The following is an 18,736-nucleotide window of genomic DNA, read 5'->3' on the forward strand; positions in this document are numbered from 1 at the left end:
ATCAAGATCCTGGTGAAATAAGACAAAAAACATGCGCGAATGCGGTAAAATCTCCAAAAGTTCTACAACTACGGCACAAAACTAACAAAAATAAAAAAGATGCAATTTTGAACTCAGCAATTTCCCATCCCCAACGTAATCGCCGAGGAGACCGTCATCAACCAGGGGTTGGCGACGGAGAGGGAGCGTTTTGTCTAGCGCGAGTTCAAGGAGGCAGACGCAGATTTCGTAGCAAAGAGGGGGCACACCGCCTAGTGCAAACTTGATGCGGAAATCGTGAAATTCACGAAGATGGATCATGCCATCTTGGGCCTCCCCCTATTGGTCAAGCAGTACCTAACCTCAACGACAACGTGTGCCCAGAATGGGATGAAGGTGATATCGCCCAATTTCGTCGTGCCAGGGACCGTGTCTACCATGCCGCGGCAGCCCCCCACTTGCCCCCCTTCCGCGTGAACCATACCGGACCGTCACGAGTTGCGCCTAGTCATCGAGCCGACTCGTCACATGTGCATGTTCCGCGTGCATAACACTCACTATCAACTCACTCTCAAAATGCAGGCTATGGTCGCTAAAAGAGATAACTTTGAACATCTATAATATGCAGATGTCGCTAATTGAACCCCCCCCCCCCCCTAAGAAAGAACTTTATAATGCAATATTATCTCAATTTAAATGTTAAATCACTCCAACTGAATATATGGCAATTGAGTTGACATGACGAAAAAAAATAAAAGTGAGAAAAAAAATATGAAGGCTTTATTATAACGACTTCGAGTTTGTGTGTCACCTCGGCAACCTTTAGATAAAATATTTTAAATCATGCTTCATACGCTATGAAGACCACGAATGTGGCGAGTCTTCTAGAATTGCTCTATGTTAGACGAAAGAGGAGCGGATGATTGAATCCTACGATTTTTCTAAGTAGAGATAGAAACATGCATAACTAGGGCCATTTCTTCTGCTGGCTTCTATACCTAGCTTATTCTAGAAGCTCAATCAAAATTATAGTAGTAGAAACCTACTAATTAAAACATGACTAGCAAGCTTTTAAAAATATATTTTGGGTTGGGCTGGCAGCTTATTCTAGAAGCTCAAAAAAATCAGCAAAAGAACTGGCCCTAGGTAAGTGCATCCGCTGGATCAATAAATGTAGTCGATGCCATGTTTCCTGCACTTCTGACAAACTGGTCAAGACGTACCGGCATAATTAGTGAGTGCATCCGCTGAAGATAAATAATTTGGACTTTGAAATGACGATGTTTCATCAGTTCCAAACAAAATAAAAAATCGCAGAGAAGTTGGACACGGACTGCGCAAAACCCAGAGCCCAGTGCCATCCCGGGCCGGCCCATCCCCAGATCGACCTCGGCCTTCTCCGACCCGTCTTCTTCTTCTTCTTCGTCCACAAGAAAAGACGGAAAAAGGAAAGTTCCTTCTCTTATTTACCACTCCATCCGAGAAAACAGAGGAGAAAAATCCTCCGCCGCTAAACCCTAGCTAGCTCGAACCCCGGCGAGGCCAGAGAGAGGGCGGGATCCGCGGAGATGCCTTCGGCTTCGTCGGCGGTGGGGAGGCTGCAGGCGGCGGCGCAGGACGCCGCCAACTCCTCCTCCTCCTCGCGCTCCGCCTTCTCCGACCAGCTCCTCGTGCCCAGGGAGGCAGGGTATGTCCGAGCTCCCCCTCCCCCTCCCCGCCCCCTCCTCTGATTCGAGATTCGATCGATGCGCCCTGTTTTAGCTCGCTCGCCCGGTAGATTGCTTCGATTTGGGGGCGGATTTCGCGGTATGCTGCCTGTAGTTTGGGGGTATGAAGCGTATTGTACTGTACACTGTGGTAGTAGTAGCTGACGCACATGTATGAAATCCCTTGCAACACCTGCACCGCATGTTTTCTCTATGCTTATCATCAGAGCCGAAAGCTTGACTAAACGAGTTAAAGTGATTTGATCTGTAACTGTAATATATATTTGGCAGGGGAAAGCTTCAGTTATGTGTATGTATGGCAGGACAACCCAATTGTTCGGTTTCTGTTTACTTTTATGCCAGTATTTTGGGTGTCTATGACATCTCTTGTTCCATATGGCGTTCTGTTTCTTAACCGATGCCAAACCTTAAACCTGAGAACAAGAAGTAGGCTGGGCAATGTACTCTGTATGTTGTACATGTATTTGTGGAACTTCCAAGGGCGCGCTTGGAATCGATGTATTTAGATACGGAGGTGTTTCACTTACACCCGTATCTTACCGTCCGCAGAGCAATTTACGTCTGGAATGAAACGACAGGCGGAGACGTGTGTATTATTTACAACTGTATCTAAAAGAAAAACGGGGATCCAAACAGGGCCTAAACAGCAGATATTTGGTTGCCAGTGTACATACTTAGCCACGTTGATTTAGGAGATCGCAACTCTGCCTCACTATGCAGTTGCTGAATTTTCCATATCCCACTTCTGCAACTGTACCCTCTGACTTCCCCTGTGCCTCCTCTTCTGCCTTACCCTCCCATGCTCATCCTCCTGCTTTGTGCCGTGCTGCCACTGTGGTGCTGCACCAACTGACGTTGCCACCCTTGAGCAGTGGCTGCAGGGGATTGAAGAAACCTGACCCAGTTGATTTTTTTATCCTAATTGAAATTTTGATATATATATGGCTCCAGTTTATTTATTTTTGGTCATTAGTTGATTGAAAGCTGCTTGATACTTGTAGGGGAAAGTTTGGTTTCTGTTTCATTTATTTATACAAGTTCTAGGCGAAAGATTTGTCCCCCCCTTAGTTGAAATTGGAAGTTTGCACTAGTCCGAAGTTCTATCAGAACCTCCAAGTTTAAAGACTGGAAAAATCAATTGCAGGTTCAAACATCCAGTAGATAGCATGCTTTGAAATTTTGTGACATGCAATTGAATGCTGGGGATGGAACAAAGACAATGTAGAGGGTTGGGGTGTGCATCTGCCAACCAAAGCTGCAGTCATCTACCAAATAGACTCTGTGCCTATATAGTGAAATCTGTATGGCACATGCATGGCATCTACTCCCTCCGTTCCGAAATATAAGTCTTTTTAGACATTTCAAATGGACTACAACATACGGATGTATGTAGACATATTTTAGAGTGTAGATTAACTCATTTTGCTCCGTATGTAGTCACCTATTGGAATCTCTAGAAAGACTTATATTTTGGAACGGAGGGAGTACTCTCTAGTCTTCGTTTCTAGATTTAGGCTGCAGCCGTAGCATTTTTAGTGATGTAAACGTTGACAAGTTGTACTGTAAATCTGTAATCCCTGACTCAAGTTATGCTCCTTGCAAGTTTGCAACTGACGTATGATCCTTTGGTATTGCAGACGGATGGTGTCTCTGTCGGCTTGCGCGAAGTTCGGCGCTGTCAGCTTTGTGGTTGGCGTCGTGGTTGGCTTCACCCTGAATAAAAGGCTGCGCCGGTGGGCTGCCAAGCTGCTCAAGAGAATTAAGGACGATAACTAGCAAAGCTAGTGCATTTAATCTTGAAAGAAATTTTGTTGGCAAGTGTGCTCTAGTTACATCTGTAGTAACTCCAAGTTGAACCTCATTGACTGCTTGGATCAACTGTGATGGATACAACATAGTCGTTTGTAAACTGTATCACAAAATTCTCTTTTGGGGAGATCTTTATTACTGGTGCAGATTCTGCAGTACATCTCTCGTTGACCGTAAACGTATGGTGCCGTTGTGTTGGAGACTGGCTTTCATTGCTGGTTGCTGAAAATGATGAGCTAATGTTGTTTGGTTAAATAATATCCTGACAATTGAATTAATAATGGAAGTAGCTACTGTTGTTTGTGTATCCAATTCATTCCAACTGAGGGCTTTGCTGTTGCTTGGCTTTCCAGTATATATATGCTGCTGCCGGCTTAGGTAAGGCATCAGGCTGAATCATCAAGAAAGAAAAAGTGAGCCACCTTGAGTGCTTTCGCTTTTCCCTTTTGCTGCAATGGTGGGTGGGAAGGAAAGAATAATTAGTGGGTTCCATGTCCAAGTAAACAAATTAAGATTAAGATAAGCATCATTAGCCTTCTTCACCTCTTTCTCTTCCAGCCAGCACCAAAGCCTGCCTTTATGCGACTAATTCTTGCTTCAGACCAAAGTGATTCCCTGCTGAGTTCGCCTCCTCGAGTGTGCTTTTCACCGATTTCCTGAAGATATTGTTCTCTCTGTTCTTCCTCTTCTCCACACGCAGAGGAAAAGTTTGTCTTGATCCTCTCAAGTTCGTCGTTCCTTCCCCGTTGGTCCACTGGTCACCACTGATTGAAGTGATCCTGTGGACTTACCAGCCCATGTTCAGGTATATATTTTTGATCTCCGTATCCTTAACTTCTTGATCTGTATCGCGGTGGGAGGCACTCCTTCTGTTCACTAATTGATGCATAATCTTGTATTATCTATATAATACTGCAGGTGTAGAAGCAGTATGGTTTTCTTGTGGTGATTGAACGGTAATCTTCTATGAGATCGACTGATCATCATCGCCAACTGCTTCTTCAAGATTTATGATCACTATTGGTTCTTACTATTGACCGTTTTTCCTTGACCGGAGAGTGGTTTGTAAGGTAAAGACTTGCAATCAACTTAACTTTCATTAGTCCAGTCGAATAAACTAGTTATCAAGATTTCTAGGTTAGCATTGGGGCTATTCATCAGATGAATCAGAAAAGCAAAAAAGCTGCTGGATGATTAATCTAGGTGTTGTAACAGATAGAAATATACTTCATCCGGTCCTTTTTACTCCGCATATACCGATTTTTTTACTAATAATAAATAACAATGCTGTAATTCCGGAACTAGTAATGATAAGTTGGAATTTTGAAAAATAGGAAGGACGTCATCAATAGTAGCGTCCAGGCCTGGTCGCTGTTGCAAACCACGTCCGCGCCTGGACGCTATTCTTAGCAGCGTCCAGTGTTTGGTTCAACCTGGCCCAAAAAAGTCCTCGCTTTCGTCTGACCTAAGGGCAATCCTGATGCGGCAACCCAAACTGATGCAGATTTTGTTTGTTCTTTCTTCATTTGGATCGGTCAGGCAGATGTCAATGTCCGTTTTTTTCCGAGGTCCGAAGATGCAAGCAACACGGATGAACGCATTTCACATTTGCACTGGATTTCAGAAATTTTTAAAAAATAAAACAGCCAACAAAAGTCAAATTTACATTAATTAAAACTAAAAAAATTAAATGAAAAGATTAGAAAAAACAGTCAGCGGCGGGCAGTAGATCTAGGCATGGTTGTTGTCCTCCTCCTCCTTGGTCAGGTCAACGTAGAACGACGTCTCCTTCCACGGGAACGCGTGCTAGATGGCTGGCAGTGTCGCTGCTTGCTGCGCCACCAACTGCTGCTTCTCCTGCCGCTTGGCCTTCATCGCACGCTCCACAGCCTGCCACTCGATCTTCTCGTCTATCGTGCCCATCCACACAGGCGTGCATGATATACAACGACAACATGCTCGTCCACGACCATGATTGCCCAAGCAGCGGTCATGGCTCCTCCACAGGCTCGGGCGCTGGTGGTGCTGGTGGTGATGGGGGCATGTTGGTCACCCCTCTGGCCGCCGATTCAACCAGCGCCTGTGCAAGGCTAGGCCACCTGGCGAGCTCCTTGCACTCTGGCTCCTTGATGGACCTCCTTGTGGCCTCCTCGAGGGCCACAATGTAGGCCTCCTAATCCCCCCCCCCCCCCCCTCACCATGACCGACAGTGATGGTGGAGCGGTGAGTGCGCGTGGTTCACGGGGCACACCCTTGAAGCACGACCGACGACGTTGGTCGTGCTCGGTGGCGAACCATGCGTCCTAGTTCGGCAAATCCACCGTGTACGTTGGGTCGTGGCGAAGGTCATCCAAGAGTAGAGCACGACGGTGCTGAATTTCCATCAGCTGTGTGCTACCTGAGTCCGGCACGGTCGGCACCGGAACCCTATCGAGGTTGAGGTGCCACTCGCGCGGCAGGTTCACGTCGGGCTACGACACCGGCACACCATGCTTCCAGAAGTGCTAGCAGTGGTGCACCGACACATAGAGGCAAAAGTGCGACCGCCGACTAAGATGGACTTATCTGTTATCATAAACTAGCCAGTTTCCAATTGTATTGCCCAAAAGTAACAGCCTAGTCACCTATATAATGTACACTTGTAACCGTTAGATAAATTGTACAGAAGACCAAACAAAGGAGATTCAACAAGGCCATGGAACAATTCACATGCTCCAACCATAGGTCGAGTGGATGATCCTAATGATCAGTGAATGATCCTAATGATAAGCGGCTTGTGAGATGATGTTGCCCCTCTGATGATTGGTGATGTCTGTGCTAGAGCTTGCTTACCGCCCAGCAAGGTAAGAAGTGATGGCTGCAAACGTATTAGAGTATATAGTTCATGAAACCTCTATCTATCAGAGAAAAACAACTCAGTTGAGCCAAAACCAGAGCACCAATCGAAGGGCATGACTGGACGCCATCCTTACTAGCGTCCAGGCCTGGACGCCATCCATACTAGCGTCCATCCTGGACGCTGTTATTCCTAACGTCCTTCCTATTTTTAAAATTTCCACCGGCCCTTTACCAGTTTCGGAATTACAAAATTATCATTTACTATTAATAAAAAAATCGGCCGTATATACTTGACGCAACATTTTCTTTGGTTCCGATTGATATGTAGACTGCAGACTGCTATGCAGCTGCCATTGGATGGCGCCCTTAACTAGGCAAGACAAACTAATAAATATTTTTGTATGAAAAACTGAAACACATGTAAATTTGCGAGCACAAAAACTTGAACTTAGTCCTTGATACATGGCACTACTCAAGGTGCTGAATCTATATGTATGTTGCATGCATAGCTTTCGTTAGGCAAAAAAATAGTAACTAAGTAGCTTCTAGTGTATCTGTAGAGCCTTGTCTAATTTTTGAAAGCATTCATTTTCAGCTTCCAATTTCTGCTATTCTCAGAACAAGTCACCGTGGCGGTTTGGGTGGATCTCCCTTGCCGAGTTTGTCTGATCGATGGCAGCCATACTTGAATCGTTGCTTGGATCATGTGCCAGTAAGTTGCAGAATATCATTACAGATGAGGCCATACTAATCCTCGGGGTGGAAGAAGAGCTCAGAGAAGTCCTGCGACGAGTAGAACTGATAAAATGTTGCATATATGATGCTGAGAAAAGGAGGACAAAAGAGCTAGCAGTAAACAATTGGCTTGGCCAACTGAGAGATGTTATATATGATGTTGATGAAATCCTAGATGTGGCTAGATGTAAAGGAAGCAAGCTACTTCCTGATGATCCTTCTTCATCATCAAGCAAATCAGCTGCATGTGCGGGCTTCTCAGTTTCCTCTTGCTTTTGTAACATCTGGTCACGTCATGATGTTGCTGTTCGGATTAGAGGCCTCAACAAAAAGATAGAGAACATTTCAAAGGACAAGATATTCTTAACATTCAACACTAGTACACAACCTGCTGGAAATGGTCCAACATCCAAACTGGTAAGAACTTCCAACCTCGTTGAGCCCAACCTTGTGGGAAAGGAGATCATACGTTCTAGCAGGAGGTTGGTGGACTTAGTTCATTCACACAAGGAAAATAAGTCTTACAAGCTTGCTATTGTTGGAACCGGGGGAGTTGGTAAGACAACACTAGCTCAAAAGATATACAATGACAACAAAATAAAAGGAAGCTTTAAGATACACGCATGGATTTGTGTGTCACAAGATTACAATCAAGTTACTCTTCTGAAAGAGGTTCTCCGTAATATTGGTGTGCATCATCAGCAAGGTGAAACCATAGCCGAGCTGCAGAGAAAGCTTGCAGAAGCAATCAAGGACAAGAGTTTCTTTCTTGTTCTAGATGATGTGTGGCAGTCAAATGTTTGGACAGATTTAATAAGAATTCCAGTAAACGAAGCAGCTGTTGGAGTAATATTGGTAACTACAAGAGATGATCAAATTGCAATGACCATAGGTGTGCAGCATATCCATCGAGTTGATCTCATGTCAGTAGAGGTGGGATGGGAGCTACTTTGGAAAAGCATGAACATTGACGAAGAGAAAGAAGTGCAGAATTTAAGAAACACAGGAATTGAGATTGTTCGTAAATGTGGTCACCTCCCTCTTGCAATCAAGGTTACCGCTAGTGCTTTGGCAAGCAGAGATCTAACGGAGAATGAGTGGAAAAAGTATTTGGGCAAATATGCTGGTTCCCAGAGCATGCTCTTGGATGAAATAGAAGGAGCTTTGTATCTAAGCTATGATGAGTTAACACATCGTCTGAAGCAGTGTTTCCTTTATTGTGCTTTGTATGCTGAAGATTCTATCATAGAGCGTGCAGAAGTTACCAGGTTATGGATTGCTGAAGGATTCATCGAGGAGCAGCAAGGCCAACTACTAGAAGACGTAGCAGAAGAGTACTACTACGAGCTAATACATCGGAATCTCCTCCAGCCAAATAGGTTCATTTTTGACCAGGTTGAATGCAAAATGCATGACCTCTTAAGACAACTTGCTTGTAATATATCGAGAGAAGAATGTTTTATTGGAGATGTTGAAACTTTAAGGGGTGAAAATATGTCAAAATTGCGACGTGTTACTGCTGTCATTAAGAAGGATACGTTAGTGTTACCTAGACTGGATAAGGTGGAGGTTAAGGTGAGGACTTTCCTAACTGTTAAGGGTCCATGGGGAATTGAGGATACATTGTTCAAGAGATTTCTGCTTCTTCGTGTTTTGGTATTGAATTGCTCACTTGTAGAAAGGATCCCAGGTTATATAGGAAAATTGATACATCTACGTCTACTTAATTTAGATTACACTAAGATAGATTGTCTTCCGGAATCCATTGGATCCCTAAAGCACCTTCAAGTACTGAGCTTGAGATGGTGTCATTATCTGCACAGTCTTCCTTTAGCCATGACCCTGTTGAGCAGTTTGAGATGTCTTGATCTTTATGGCACAAAAATAAATCTGGTACCAAAAGGGATAGGGAAACTGAAGCTCCTCACTTATTTAGAAGATTATCCTGTTGGTGATGGAAGTGATGATGCTCTTGTACAAGATGGATGGAAGTTGGAAGAGTTGTCTTCTTGGTCGCAGATGAGGCATCTTGGCATTGTTAAATTGGAAAGAGCAGCTCATTCTAGTACAAATGCAGTGCTGACGGACAAAAAACATCTAAAAGAACTAGTCCTAAAGTGGACTGAACGTGGAGAGGGATCATATTCAGAAGAAGATGTTAGCAATACTGAGAAGGTATTTGAGCAGCTAATACCTCCAAGCAACCTGGAAGAACTATGTATTTTACGATTCTTCGGTCGGCGGTATCCCACCTGGTTTGGTACAACTTGTTTGTCATCATTAATACACTTGATCCTCAATTATGTACGATCATGTGTACATCTTCCAGCCATTGGGCAACTACCTAACCTGAAATATCTGAAAATAATGGGAGCACATGCAGTTACCAAGGTTGGACCTGAGTTATTTGGTTGCGGGAAGGGTGATCCCATATGCAGTGAGTTAGTTGCTTTCCCTAAACTTGAATGGTTGGTCATCAATGATATGCCCAACTGGAAGGAGTGGTCCTTTTTTGATGAAGTTGTTGCAATGAGAGAGGATGGAGCTGTTGAGATTCAAAAGGAGGATGCCCAATCTGCTGGGTTGCAACTGCTGCCTCTTTTGGTGAAGTTGCAACTCATAGGTTGCCCGAAGCTGAGAGCTCTGCCGCCACAGCTTGGAGAGGTCACTACCAGCTTGAAGGAGATCCTTTTAATTAGAATGAACAAGTTGAAGGTCGTGGAGGACTTCCCACTGCTCTCTGAGCTTCTTACTATTGAGAATTGTGAAGGCCTGAAGAAGGTCTCCAACCTCCCTCAAGTGACAGCGCTGCGTGTAGGTGCCTGTCCAAATTTAAGCCATGTAGAGGGATTGGGCAGTTTGCAGCAGCTAGGGATGGGCGAGGATATGCAAGGGATCTCTACACGCTGGGTCCCTGGGCTTCAAGAGCAACACCAGCGACTTCATGGCGAAGAACTGGATGTCTACACGTGGAGTTAGATTGCACAAGGTATATATGACACTCCATACTGGTTGGATATTTTTTATTGTATATTTGATTCTCTTAGCAGCCATGATTCAGTTTTCTCCCTCAGTGGACTCGTGCCTAAATTGCATCTTTGTTCAGTTGTGTGCCACTATACATGCTTATGCAACAGAAATACTTAGACCTTTTACTGATTATTCCAGAATTAGTACTTGTCCATTGGCAGACTGCAAGCGTGCAAGTTATTAAGTGTTGTAAAATGTTGCTCTTAAGTTGCTTACATTCTCATAATTATCCAGGTAGAGTTTATAATATTGGCATCTCCATTAACAGATATGAGTAGTAATAGTTGTTGAGGCATTGGTCTCTTATTCAGGCAAACTATACCCTAGTTGTGTATGTGACGTTGTGGAAAAACAACCGAAATTGTAGCTACACTCATGCTTGATCTCAGCATATACGGAATTGTACCAACTCTTGGTACGTATGTGTTTATGACTTTATGTGCTTGTCAATTATCATAGTTGCTAATTATTTCGGTGTGTTTCGCTGGCGGCGTAGGACTGATGGCCTGTTCGCTTCGATGGGCAAAGCACCAAACGTACTAAGTTGAGGAAGTCTCTCAATTTTGAAGATGCGCAAGTTCCATGATGGATGTGTAGCGAGCTGGTGAAGAAACAAATTTCTTTGGGCAGGTGCCCTGGAATGTATCGATCGTTGTCTTGTGTGTGGGTATGCTTTCACCTTTTGGATTTAATCCAGAAATTTCGTTTTATTTGTTCCTGAACTTGGGGCCTTTGCTGTACTGAACCTCCATGGCACGGTTGGCGCGATTTTATTCTTTCAATGGAAGTGATGGATTTCCTTTTATTTTGTTTCTGAACTTGGGCGTGAGGCTTTGCCTGTGTAACCTGTACGGCCAAACCTGTGTGAGTGACCTGGTCATGAAGAGCATTTTTGTTACTGTATAAACCTGTGTTGTACGTATTGTGTCGCCAAACTACATTGTCAGAAGGATTGTTCAACTGAAAATCATGAACAAATAATATATATATATATATATATGTATGTATATAGTATTTTTTTGGTTGTTGCAAGAAGTGGTGCACGATGACCGATGCTGCCAAACTGACACAGATGCAGACTGAGCACGGCGACGATGTGCGCAGTGTGGTGAAGGTGGCTGTTGCCGAGAGCTCCGGGAGCACAACCACGGCAGGAGCTCTGGAACTTGGGTGAAGTGCAGAAGGCAACTTCGGCAGAGGCACTCAACTGCATATGGAAGCCGCTATCTGTGGGTATGGTGAAGCATGAATGACGAAGTGCAATAATTATTGTTCCCTGCAACTGAGATGAAAGAAGATTCAATGATATTGCAGAAACTGCGACTACACCATCTTGGCAAAGCAATTAAAATAGTGCAATGCAGATGCAAGAATGAGGATTTGCACCAGCTTTAAGTTGTATCGAACTACCTAGTTGAAAGACTGATCAATTCAATCGGGAGTTCAGACATTCCAGTTGAAATCACTCCTTTGAAAGTCTGAACTTGCATTTAAATTCTGGGGGATGGAACAAATCGGCAGAGGCAACGTGGATAGTGGTGGTCTGCACCCTCTGAGCAAAGTTGTGCAATGTGGAGGGCTGCTAATTACGCTGCTCAAGAGGTTTAAGGATGCAGTCTCCAGGTATTATGATTTCTCAAAGTTAAACTGTAGTCAGGGGTTTTTCAACTGTATCTGTTGCTGATGGTAATTTCAATGATTATTTGGTCACTGAACATTTATTGTGACGTTCGTCGGGGATTAGACCTGCATCTTCCCGCTTCTCTCTAGATTCGTGCTCCACGGCACACTGATCTCAAATTCTCTGTTATCTCACCCTCCTTAGCACCGGCACGACTCCACTGCAATACCCCCCGAGCTCCATGGATCGCTACTCTTAATTTGGTGCCGGATCTGATTCAGAATATTCGAGATGTGGGGAATCAAATCAGTCTGCTTTTCCTGGTAATGTGAGCTACACAAGATTTTTGCAATGCAATTGGAAGATTTCTCTGCGCAAGAAATATTGTACCACTATCTATCTAGATGATGAGGTCAGGTGGGCATATTAGGTACAACAATTTTATATACTCCATCTCCCATTCTGACCGTCCTGTCTGTGTTAGCCTGCTATTTTCTACAGAAGCAGAGGAGGGAGACGACTTTAGCACCTAGTGTTGTGTTGTGTGGGAGGTGATGCTGTGCAGCGATGACTGCAACACCAATGATGCTGTGGGAAGATCCGCACAAAGCCGACGATGTTCCCGTGGGCGAAAATGGTGTTGCATGGTGGCCAATATAACGCCGGCGACGACAGCAGCAGCTGCAACGGCTGGAGCACGAAAAAACCCAATCCAATAGTGTGGAATCTCCGAGAGCACGAACAACCTCCTTCTGTTCCTCTTGGCCGCTCGCCGCCCAACCCCGTCTAGCCGGCAGCGCTGGCGCATACGGGATCCGCGGAGACTCCTCCAGCATGCGGTGGCGGCACACGACCACATGCGGTGGCGGTGGCCGGTGCAGATGGGATCGGAACACTAGCCGCGGCGGAAGACATGTTCGTAACCTAAACTGATACTTGCTCCGTCCGAAAAAGCTTGTCCCTCAAATGGTGTTAGATACGTCCATTTGAGAGACAAGCTTGGGACAAGCTTTTTCAAACGGAGGAAGTACCATGTAAACAATTATGCTTTGTGGGAAACTGCACGACACCCTAATGCCGGCATGGCTCTTTTTATATATAAGGGTACATATTATATAAAATTACAATATACGGATATACACAGAAGCTCTATACAAAATACATTCTAACACGGAAATCATAACACATAAAAAGTACATACTACATATCCTGGGTGTTGCAGGAATCGTGGACGACGAAGACGATGGCAAACTGACACAGCTGCAGAATGAACATGGCACGATGTGTGCAGTGCGGTGAATGTTGTCGTTCCTGAGCTCCAGGAGCACAACCCCGGAGCCTGCGCCGGAGTTCTGCAACTTCTGCGAAGCGTGGACGGGGATGACAGACGGTGGGGGCCAAGTACGTTTTGAAGCAGCTATGTGCAGAAGTGTGAGCTATGAATGGGCAAGCTCTGTTTCTCTACGGTTGAGCTCAAGAATAGTAAGGGACATTGCAGGAACTATCACTACACGATCTGCCATAGCGATAGTCCGGTCCAATGCAAATTCTCTTCAGTGCTAGTATCTTCTTCTATTCTGAACTCAATTAATTAGTGCAATACAGTGCAGAATTAATGGGTTAAAGGTTTGCTCTCCTTAGCTTAAAAGTATTGATTAATGCTGAACAAAGTTCAGTCAAAAGTTTCTTTTTAGTTCAGTCAAAAGTTTCTTTTTTGAGACAAAAATTCAGTCGAAAGTTCAGGCGTCCAGTTTAAAGCAGGCTGCCTGGCTGGCCGTCATCATCAAGGCCATTCCTATATGGAAGCGGCGATAGCGGCTCGCTGGCGGCGGCAATTGTCGTTCGCTGATCCTTGAAACTCGATGTAATTTTTATTATATTTGAGGTGCTTTGTAATTCTGGTTAATCTTTATAATAGATCTAACATTTTTTGAAAAAAAGGAAAGCATGCTTTGAATTTTTGAACATGCAATGCAGATAGTGGTGGTCTGCACCTGCTGAGTAAAGCTCGCCCTTTTTTAATTTCTTTTCCTTTTCTTTTTAGTTCCTTTCTTGGTTTTCTTTATCTTCAGTTCCTTGTTACAAGAAACAGAGAAATGTTTTTGACATATATAAATCCTTTAAAATTGCACACTTTTTAAAAATTACACAAAACTTATTTTGAAAAGGCATTAGCACTTTTTGATTACTTCAATATTTTTTGTAAATACATGAACATTTTTTAAATATATGGAGCAATTTTAACATATTTTCAAAAAAAAATTTCTCAATAGATGTGAACATTTTTAAAATACATAAGTGAACACTTTCTTATCATTTTTGTGTTTATGTTTTCCTATTTACCTTTTCTCCTTTTTGTGGTTTTTTCTTCTTCTTTTTATGTTCACATTCCTGTTTTTTTATCTCTCTGGGTTTTTAGAGTTTCCCCTTTTCGCAGTGCACATTTTTTTGAACTGCACAAGTATTTTTGAAAAAAACGCAAAATATTTTTAGAATATGATATAAAGATTATTTAAATGCACCACCAATATCTATAGAAAATATGAAACATTTATAACAAACATGAAATATTTTTAATACATTTTGAAATATTTTTAAATACACATTATATGTTTTTAAAATACACTGTGATTATTTTTGAGGCATGATGAATCTTTTTCTAAACACGCTCAACATTTTTTTACAAAAAAAACATTCATAGAACAATATTATTATTTTTATACTTGTTTGAAATACGTTAATATTTGTAAAAATATTTGGGCACCTTTTTAAGTATATGGTCATTTAAGAAAAATAAGTGCTCATGTATCTCAATATATATTCTTGTATTTTACAGCTCGCAACAAGTGAGTAATTCCGGAATCCATTGGCTCCCTAAAGAACCTTCAAGTACTAAGCTTGAGACGGTGTGTTTATCTACACAGTCTTCCTTCAGCAATGACCCTGTTGAGCTGTTTAAGATGTCTTGACCTTTTTGACACAAAAGTAAACCAGGTTCCAAAAGGGACAGGGAATCTGAAATTCCTCACCGTTGTAAGAGATTATTCCGCCGGTGATGGAATTGATAGCTAACAGACAAGATGAATGGAAGTTGGAAGAGTTGTCTTCTTAGTTGCATATGAGGTTTATTTTATCTTGTTAAACTGAAAAGAGTGGCTCATTGTAGTACAAATGCAGTGCCGTCAGACAAAAAAAAAATCTAAAAAACTAGTACTAGACTGAACTGGACGTGGAGACGGATAATATTCAGAAGAAGATATTAGTAATACTGAGAATGTCTTTGAGTAGCTAATACCTCCGCATAACCTGAAAGACCTATGTATTTATGGATTCTTTGGTAAGTGGTATCCTACCTGCTTTGCTACCGCCTGTTTGTCTTTACTACTAGTATACTTACTTGATACTCATAGATATACGATCCTGTGCTGATCTTCCATCGATTGGGCAGCTACCGAACTTGAAATTTCTGAGAATTGATGGAGCACATGTAGTTACCAAGGTTGGACCTGAATTTGTTTGCTGCAAGAATGGTGACCTTGTATGTAATGAGTTTGTTGTTTTCCCTAAACTTGAATGGTTAATCATCAATGTGAATGGTCTTCTTTTCATGATGAGGAAGAAGTTACTACTGCTTATGGATGGGGAAAGGATGGAGCGGATGAGATCTGCCAAGCCGAGGGATCTCCAAAGCCGAGGTATGTCCTCGTTTGGTGCAGCTGCAACTTCACAATTGTCCAAAACTGAGGGATCTCCCGCAACAGCTTGGAGAGGACACCGCCTGCTTGAAAGAGCTCAATCTAATTAAGAGGACTAAACAACTTGAAGGCCATGGAGGACCACCTAGTGCTCTTTGAGGTCCTTGTTATTGGGTATTGTGAAGGCCTTGAGAGGATCTGCAGCCTCCCTCGAGTGACAAAGTTGCATGTATTTGGTTATCCAAAATAGAAGTGGCGGTTTCTGGCCTTGCCCGCCACTAATTTGAGGCCACCTATAAGCCTTTTCACAGCAGTGTTGGATCACCACTACGGAGAGGAGAGCAGCATCCCATCATCGACAAGGAGGTAGACACTCACAATCACCAGCCATGGTTGCCTACACGCTAGCCCATAACCATCGCCACCCAGATCTACCAAAGGCAGCAACATGTGACATCATGGTCTTTCCTATCAACAAGGTGTGTTTTCTTTTCCATAAGCTCATATATCCAAAGAAGCTTCAAGTAATTCGAGGATGGATGACCTACTAGGAAGTTGTTCCCGAGTGCTCACGGGTGAGGAGAAAAGTGCGCAGGAAAGACCATTATTGGTCTGTGTGGCGAATCTATATCCCAGGTGGTCGGCAGGCGTAATGGCTGGGAATCGGTGGCTGTGGTCGGGATGTTACACAACACAACCGTCATGCCATCACCCTCGCAACAAAGGCGCCGCCAACAGCTCGCGCAACAAGATCCGAGGGCCCATCGCACCTCCGGCCACCCTCTCCATGCCGGTGAATAGAATCACCAGACGTGCCTGTCGATGTCCAGGGTCGACGCCTGAACAACCACCACTGGTCGCCACAACTGGCCACCACATTGCCCCGCAGCCCAGCCATCACTGATGAGCTTTGCTTGTTGACTTTATCCGGCAACAATTGGGAGAGCATGAGGGAGATGAGGCATAGGCGGTTAGGGTTCACCCGAGCCGTCCCCGGGGAGCATAGCAAGCGAAGCCGAACAACAAAGATCGCTCAACATGTACTATGTCGCTATGTGTTTTACAACGAGTATAAGTGACTACTAATGTATCACTTCCTATACATGTCATTATCATCTCTCAAAAGAACTTTGCATCATGTGACCATATGAACATGCTTTGGCTATGTAGAAATGATATTGTAATCAATGACAAAAACACTATTCGTTTGCATATTATTTTTTATTGTATGCACTGGCTTTGTACGTGGTCTATGCTACATCGAATGGAGTACCAACCGCTATTTAAGGCGGTATGTATGTGGTTGAAGCGGGTGGCCAGGAGAATTTTAACCAACATGGATGGCAAAATAATCTTTGGATCGGTGCACCCCCTTCTTCGATATAGGCATAGTGTCGACTCTATATGACTTTACTGTCACCGATGTGCACAGGCCGGTGTTGATCATCATGTTTTGTATATGATTAATGCTACATTGCTTAACACTACATTTTATAAGTTAATAAAAACACTCTTTATCCAAAAAAAACTTTGCATCAGCAAGAAAAATCTCCAAAAGAATTTAATTAAGAAAAAATACTGACAAGGCGGCCCCACCTGCAAAACGTTGGGTACACGCGTCTCTTGCCTCTGTCTTCTTTTTCCCCCTCTTTGCCGCTCGCTGCTGAACCCTCCTTGGCTAGCCCCAACCCCGACGAACCGGCGGCGGCGCCGGGAGCCCGGGGCCATACGGGATCCGCGGAGACGCATCCAGCGGGCTGTTGTGGTACATGGCTGACTCCTCCTCCTCTTACTTCCGTTTCGCCGCTGCGGCGTCGCCCGCTTCTCCGAGCAGGTCTTGGTGCCCAGGGCATCAGGGACAGAGTATGTATGTCCTCACCCGTCTCCATCCCACTGTCAAAATCCTCTCTCAAACTCAGACCACCTATTTATTCTCGTTCGCGCAGCAATTTTCTTTGCTTTGGGGGCGGAATTTGGGATGTATTGGGATGCTAGCACCCGTCTCATCTGTGTGACACTGCATACTTTACTGTAATCTGGTTGAGGATAAGAGGTTCTATGTAGCCTGAGCTACAAAGGAACTTTACCTTACTGTAATGTGGAGAACTGAGAGGGATAAATAGGCCAATTCGATGGTCCAGTTAAGAGCTTGATTGGGGATTCAGTTTCACGACTTAGAGTATCTTTTCACACATATCCAAATTTGCAAATGTGGAGCCATTTTTAAGCTTACAATGCTACCATTCAATCGCTATCCAAGTTTTGTTCACAAGTGTGCTCTAGTTACTCTGTAGCCCCAAGGTGAACCTCCTTGACTGCTTGGGTTAACTGTGATGAATACAACATATAGTCGTTTGTAAGCTGTGTCTCACATTTCTTTACGGGATCTTTAGTGGCAATTATGATATGTGCAGATTCTGCTGTACATCTCTCAGATCGTAAATGTAGGCTGTCGTTGTGCGGTCCTCCCTTGGCAGACCTCGTTGGGGACTGAGTTGTCTCATTCCTGTAAGAGACTGGCTGTCATGGCTGGTTGATGAAAATGATGTTACCCGGAAAACAAAGATGAAAATGATGTTGTTTAGGTATCCAATTTCAACTTGTGCTTTGCTCTTGCTTGGCTCCAGTACATGGCGCTACTAGCTCAGGTAAGTCATCAGGTTCTACTTGCGGCGAGGGGAAGGAGCAGAGAGGAGGGCGCGGGCGCTGGCGGCACTAGGGTTCACACGGCCTCTCGCGGGAGAGGCGCGGATGAACGGGTTGTGCCATAATGACAACAATCTCAAATTCTCTGTTACCTCATCATCTACAATTTTCTCCGAGTGCCATCGCTACTCTCAATTTGGTCCCAGATCTGACTGGAGACTATTTGGGATCAATCTGTTACTCGAGGTAAGCTATACTACATAGATTTTGGTTGAACATTAACTAGCTAAATGATTTGTCATTGGGGAGATTATTAAAAAAACGCATTGGTGAGGAGAGGATTTGTCTGCACAGGAAAGAGAACATGATGTCCTAATCTATTCATTAGGTACCATCTATCTAGATGAGGATGGGTGGGCATGTTAGGTACAACAATATAATAAGATACTCCCATTAGGACTATCCTATGTGCTACTTGGCTTAAGCTATTCATCATTGGCGGTTGGCGATGACCAATGCTACCAGTAAATCACGCAGCAATGACAATAAGCAGGTTGGCAGTCTCTTTCACAAATACTCTGCACGCCATCCAACTCAGCACCTTTGTCGCATACTGTTTTAGGCTGCATTTTTCTACATAAACAGAGGAAGGGGGG

The 18,736-nt window shown here is 43.8% G+C and overlaps 2 protein-coding genes and 1 pseudogene across 2 annotated transcripts; all 3 read left to right on the forward strand.

Annotated features, from left to right (window-relative positions):
• Window positions 1-1,411: 1,411 nt before the first annotated feature.
• Window positions 1,412-3,673, forward strand: LOC125530769 (uncharacterized). The gene is made up of 2 exons (XM_048695168.2): window positions 1,412-1,666; window positions 3,344-3,673. The coding sequence occupies exons 1-2, from the start codon at window positions 1,548-1,550 to the stop codon at window positions 3,480-3,482; spliced, it is 258 nt and encodes an 85-aa protein (XP_048551125.1). The 5' UTR covers window positions 1,412-1,547; the 3' UTR covers window positions 3,483-3,673.
• Window positions 3,674-3,809: 136 nt separating this feature from the next.
• LOC125542624 (putative disease resistance protein RGA4) lies at window positions 3,810-11,292 on the forward strand. Its single transcript, XM_087514712.1, is given in 5 exon segments — window positions 3,810-4,320; window positions 4,434-4,585; window positions 6,949-10,001; window positions 10,003-10,077; window positions 11,191-11,292. Coding segments are annotated over 3 exon segments (3,153 nt in total). The 5' UTR covers window positions 3,810-4,320; window positions 4,434-4,585; window positions 6,949-7,025.
• A 3,384-nt stretch (window positions 11,293-14,676) lies between these two features.
• On the forward strand, window positions 14,677-15,684 carry LOC147978331 (uncharacterized; annotated as a pseudogene).
• The last annotated feature ends 3,052 nt before the right edge of the window (window positions 15,685-18,736 follow it).

Source organism: Triticum urartu, chromosome 3A (genome assembly GCF_056163025.1).
Source record: "Triticum urartu cultivar PI428250 chromosome 3A, HENAU_Tu73, whole genome shotgun sequence".
Classification (NCBI taxonomy): domain Eukaryota; kingdom Viridiplantae; phylum Streptophyta; class Magnoliopsida; order Poales; family Poaceae; genus Triticum; species Triticum urartu.

Coding starts and splice junctions, on each gene's coding strand:
- LOC125530769 (XM_048695168.2), top strand. CDS start 1,548: ATGCCTTCGGCTTCGTCGGCGGTGGGGAGGCTGCAGGCGGCGGCGCAG. Junction 1,667..3,343: donor CTCGTGCCCAGGGAGGCAGG/GTATGTCCGAGC, acceptor TTGGTATTGCAG/ACGGATGGTGTCTCTGTCGG.